Raw genomic sequence first — 5,821 nt, 5'->3', positions numbered from 1 at the left:
AGGGTCGACTAAATTGATCATAGGACATGTGTTTTAATTTTAAATTCTACTCTTGAAAATGAAGCACACTTCGACTACGTTCATGCTTTTATTAAAATATTTGTTTTAATCTACTTAACTCTTTAAAGTAATGTTGGAACTTGTAAAAAAGGTAAAGTAAAGGCAATCAAAAGTAAATTGCAAGAATGTAAATCCTGGAAATGATAAATTCTATAAAAGTGTAAAAAGAAGATAAAATGGTGTTTAGAGGTACATTCTCAGAAGACTATTTTCTCAATGCACAGATACTTTGAGTTTTTGGTGAGATTTCGTACACAAATGAACACCCGAATCCTAAATACTAAGATTCTTATATATACTAAATCAAAGATAATCGTTTCTAACGGTCCTTCAATTAAAACATGTTACGTTTCGCTCGGCATGCCTTCCTTTCGCCCTGAAGCTCCACACGTCCTCTAATAAAAACAGATAAGAAGAAAAGGCAGTTACATCTTCGTTCAAACTCAACTTCTCTGTCGAATGCTTCTCTTCTTTAAACCAACTACAAAACTAAGAAATATTTTCAAGTCCATGTCAACCACTTTCCTCTATAAGGAATGACTTCGACAGGACTTCAGGACTTCAGCAAACATGTTGTTTTGTCAAAAAATCATAATATCTTTAAAAGAAATTTTCTTTTCTTCACTAATTATATGGTGTCGAAAATTTCAGCTAACAGACCTACATATCAATTTAATTTTATTTGACTTTCTCAAAAATATTGCATTTCTTCTTGTTGCCGAATGTACATGGTGACTTAAATTTAGTCTATTTTTCAATTCTTACGTATGTTTAAGAAAATATTGAAAAAGAGAGTGTGCCTAATATTCTTCTAATCCTCGCGAGCATTATAATATTAGATTATGCCTATAGACATAATTGTTCTAGATATTAGAACTACATAGATGTAGATGGGGCATGTGTTATAATGTTTGAATTGTGCAGTTTCGTCCCGCATACTTTTAACTAATTCTTACATTTTGTTGACCATCATGATCCTTAACTCACTTGAAAAATACTCACCTAGCTTGTATTCTACTATTTCATCTTCGACATTTTTATTTAATCATATAAAATTCAATCTTGTTGAAGAGTTCAACCTGTCAAATGGTCAAGCAGAGCATACATCACATCTTCAAAATCAAAATCTTAAATCATAAGACATATTTTCAACTTTTTTTTATTATATATGTAATATTTTGTTTATTTATTATCAATATGATATTTAATTAATCATTTATATTTGAAACCAACAATTTATATTTTTTTATACAGTAAATCAGAATATCCTCTACGCACAACTGTAAAAGTTAATCTCTTAAACCGGGTATGATCATATAGACGAAAAGCTATCTCTCAAAAAATTTAACACTGTTGTGTGTTCAGGATAGGGATCAGGACCTTTGGTTAAGCTCATTCAAGTGTTATTAGGTAACAATTTATGTTTTAAATGTAAGTTTCCACATATTATAACAACATCTAAATAGAATTTTGAAATAATTTAAGAATCCACACTTTTCTTTTCTTATCAAGTTGAACTAGAATTTCGAAATAATTTAAGAATCCACATTTTTCTTTTCTTATCAAGTTGAACTAGAATTTCGAAACCTCTTATTAGAGAATTTGAAGGAATGTCGAGAGCAACAAGATGTCAATTAGTCTAGAAGCATAAGAAAGATATATGATATGTCGATCCAAAATCTTAAGATATTTGATATATGATCCACTTCTCGTTTATATTTAAAATTTTGACAATATAGAATCATTATGAAACTTAACTACTTATACTTGAATCCAACCGGTACAATCTTATTTGATCGATTGCATGTATTCGATTAACCATTTAGAATATTTTTAATGTAAAGAATAAATAATTTATAATTTAAACACGTCTTGTAAAGTAAATTTGAATATGCATTTAATACATTTGATTCACCAAGAACATAATAAAGTTAAAACGAATGTCATTTCCCTTTTCCTTAATTAGTGATGCATGAAAAATGTTGAACAAATATTGATAATAGTATCTTAGTAAGAAAGAGAGAAAAAGAAAAAGAAAGTTAAATGTGGACCAAAAACAAAACAAGACCCTTTACCTATACTTACGTCTAACAATTTGAAAATTAAACCCTCTCCCTATTCTATAATAATATCACGTACCTTATCCTTATAGCCGAAGAAAAAACATTTTACAAATAATTATTTTTACTACCCATTTCTTTGCATGGATTTGAAGTACTAGTACATATTATGAAAACAAACATAAAAATTAAAATAAACCAAGTTAAATTTAGTAAACTATTTTTTTTCCTTTAGATGAAAAAACAAGTCACTTTCTTTTTACTTTTATACATTTACAAAAAATAAGTGACGAAATGAATATGCAAAGCTTACGTAATTAATATAGTGTTTATTTAGATTCTCTTTTGACTTACTTGAAGCTAAGCAAAAGCTTTAGAAGCCATCACTCTCTTTCTACCTATATCTAGCTCTATGTTGTATTGTGTTTGTATTTTTGCATGTATTAATATTGGGACACTAACCTTTTAGGAATAGAGTGTTTGTGCTATAGGACAAGTTATGCACCTTCCTCTAACAATCCGACAAACCACGTGAAACACAAAGATGAGTAACATGATAATTAGAAACATGACCTTATTGATCATCATGATCATGATCTTTCATGGTGAAATAAAGTAAAGTCCTTATAATTGGGGTTAGAAAATATATATATTTTTAAATAAAGGATTATCAATGTCACTATTTAAAGTCCTTATAATTCAACTAACTATGTATTATCAAATTAAATTATAAATTAAATTAGTAAAAATGATAGGTTGAAAAAAATAATGGTAGACATCGTGATTAAGTAAAGACCCATGGTTGACAATGGCATCACATCTAATAACTTCAATTACTACCCTCCTTTTTATCTTTATATATGTCATTCTTTTATTACATAAAGTAATTTATTAAAAACGTGATTTAGTCTCTCTATTTTCTATATATATTAAAAATTTTAAATTATACTTAAAATAATTATTTTCAACTTTTTTTTATATGTTTCTTTTATTTTTATTTATTTATTTCTCTCATAAGTATTATCTCACTATCTTTGATTTAGTAATAACTTATATTGAATTTTTAATTTGAATTGAGATCATTATGTATATATGTTGATCATTAAATTAATAGTAAAAAATCATCATTATAATCTCTATTTATTTTTTTATTTCTTTTAAAAGCTAAATAATTTTTTTTTTTAAATATTTGTAATGCCATCATTTTACTTTAAATTTCTTTTACAGAAAAATGAATCAAATTTATTTGTAATAGCAATTACTTAATAATAAAGGACATACAAACACTAAAAATTATCAACAAATTAAAAATAGAAGCTGAATCAAGTAATCTGTATATACTAAAAACATTATCCAATGTAACATATACTTTGTAATAATATAATCCCTTATTGACTTGAGATATTAAAAAACTGAACATGATATATATGATATCAAATACTAATTATTTATCTATTTCACAATCGAACAAGGGAGGTGAAAGAAGAGATGAAAAAAATTGAAAAAAGAGAAATTATTGTTTAGTTTATTAGGTCACGCTGACGTATTTGAGACATGGCAAAGTGGTTCAGAAGATGACAACAATGAAGAAGTTGATCGGGCGAAGTTCCAAAGATCAATCTCACTCGCATAATCATGCGAGGGACTAATGTAAGTAGTAGTAGTAGCGGTAGTAGAAGTAGTAGCTCTAGCGTGTGTCGATAGAGATGAAGTTGATGAGGAAGATCTAAGGGTTGGAAGTTGAAGATCATGATCATTAGTGCAATATCCCATTGTGGGGTCATTGAAGCAAGCCAATTGCCTAGAAGTTTCAGTTTGTCCATTCAATTGAGAAGCAACAAGCCTATCAAAAGCTACCCAATTAGTAAGACCACCATCACCACATGAGGCTATAACCATTGATGATGATGATGCTTCTAATGGATTATTAACCATGTTGTTATGGGGTTGATGATGATGATGATTAGTGAATGACCCTTCATTTTCATTAGCCACATCCACTTGAATAATTGCATGGTACCCTTCATTGTTGTTCTCATTGTTCTCCATGCTTGTCGATTTTGGACTCTCTAAACTTGGAAGTTTCATGAACCTTTCATTGTTATAACCACCATTGTTGTTGAGGCTAGTTTCAAAAGGCCTTGTAAACCTTCCATAATTATTGTTATTGTAATTTGCTTCATAATTCTCTTCCTTGCAACCACCTCTTCCCATTTGTTGAAGTATTTGCTCCAAAGCTCCTTCATCACAATTATCAAACAAATGATGGCTTCTTCTTCCCTCTCCAGAGCCTAATGGGCTGTCTAGGGTTTTGAGATGATTCTTCTTATTGAATATCCTACACACCACCCATCCTTCTTCTTGACCACCATCACCAATCACATTCGACACCTAAATTCCGTCGCAACAAACAAAAATATTCCTACCTTAATTATCATTCAAAAAATACTAATTAAATTATTTATCCAAACACGTATAATTTTATCAAACACTTACCAAATTAGCGTCGCTGGTGGTGGTGTTATCGTCTAGTCTATATTCGTGCATGATCCAATCGGATTTTTGGCCATGAGGGGCGCGACCCTTGTAAAAAACAAGAGTCTTTCTCATTCCAATCCTTTTTCCATTGCTATATATAACTTTGTCGCGCCCCGTGGCTTTCCAAAACCCAGCAGCCGTGGCGCGATTGGTTCGCGTCCCGGTTGGATACTTCTTATCTTTGTGACTGAAGAAGTACCAATCATTTTGTGGAGTTGTTCCTATTTTGCATTTCTCTACAAAAGGAAAGAAAAAACAACCTCAAAATAAAAAACATACAATATTCAAATAAATGTATATATATTTGTTCATTAATTATCTTCCATATAAAGATACAAATCAAAACAATAAAGAAAGACATAAATAAACATACCAAAAATGAAAGTGAAAATGAATGAATAATAAATATATAGTTATATAGCTACTTATATAACCTTGTATGTCCCATGGTTCAAGCTTGTTGAGATCAACATCACGAATAACATCAAGATCAATCTTCTCATAAGAGACTTTTTTCCTCAAATAGTATTGAAGAAGTTCTTCTTCAGTTGGATGAAACCTGAATCCAGGAGGGACTTGAGATTGTCCATTAACAGATATGCTCATGTTATCAGGCATTAAGATAAACTAAGCAAGAAAGAAGAAGAAAAAAAAGGTATAGCTATGTAGTGGTTCTAGATTCACAAGGGACCCAAAAAGATGAGAGAATGCATTCAAAACAGGTAGGAGAGAAAGGAAAGGTGAAAGATAATGAGGGAGAGTGTGTGTACTGGAATGAGTATGTAAAGGAAGACTATATATATGTGTTGTGGGACACAAAGGACCAAATCATACAATAGAGAAAATAAAATATTGTATTTTTAAAAAATCTGGTGAGAGTACCACAATAATGATATGGGAATAGAAAAGTGGATATGAGTGGAAGGGAATCACAAACTATAGTATTGTTGTATGTCAAGTTTTGAATAAAATTCTCACAATGAAATAATGAAATAGTAGATGTTAAGTAATATATAATTGAAAAAATTCATATGGTTTAAGGTTTTTAGTTAAGTGTACAATTCTATTTGAGTAATTGTTGGGTCAGTAGTAAGAGAGCTGAGAGGATGAGAGGATTAGTACACATTGGATGAAGAGGAAATACATATTAGAATATGCCTCAT

General features: G+C 29.8%; 1 protein-coding gene across 1 annotated transcript; it reads right to left on the bottom strand.

Annotated features, from left to right (window-relative positions):
• Positions 1-3,439: 3,439 nt before the first annotated feature.
• Positions 3,440-5,417, bottom strand: LOC131618253 (NAC domain-containing protein 43-like). The gene is made up of 3 exons (XM_058889516.1): positions 5,093-5,417; positions 4,617-4,894; positions 3,440-4,511 (listed from the first exon to the last, which is right to left on the bottom strand). The coding sequence occupies exons 1-3, from the start codon at positions 5,274-5,276 to the stop codon at positions 3,654-3,656; spliced, it is 1,320 nt and encodes a 439-aa protein (XP_058745499.1). The 5' UTR covers positions 5,277-5,417; the 3' UTR covers positions 3,440-3,653.
• Positions 5,418-5,821: the final 404 nt, after the last annotated feature.

This window comes from Vicia villosa, linkage group LG7, assembly GCF_029867415.1.
Source record: "Vicia villosa cultivar HV-30 ecotype Madison, WI linkage group LG7, Vvil1.0, whole genome shotgun sequence".
NCBI lineage: Eukaryota > Viridiplantae > Streptophyta > Magnoliopsida > Fabales > Fabaceae > Vicia > Vicia villosa.
Note: the sequence above shows the minus strand (reverse complement) of the source record. Positions and strands in the feature narration are given on the sequence as shown.

What these genes read in the sequence shown, in the direction of transcription:
- LOC131618253 (XM_058889516.1), bottom strand. Translation starts at nt 5,276, where the DNA reads ATGCCTGATAACATGAGCATATCTGTTAATGGACAATCTCAAGTCCCT. An exon ending in TGAACCATGGGACATACAAG is followed by an intron (nt 4,895 to 5,092) that starts GTTATATAAGTA and finishes TTCCTTTTGTAG; the next exon opens with AGAAATGCAAAATAGGAACA. An exon ending in CCACCAGCGACGCTAATTTG is followed by an intron (nt 4,512 to 4,616) that starts GTAAGTGTTTGA and finishes GACGGAATTTAG; the next exon opens with GTGTCGAATGTGATTGGTGA.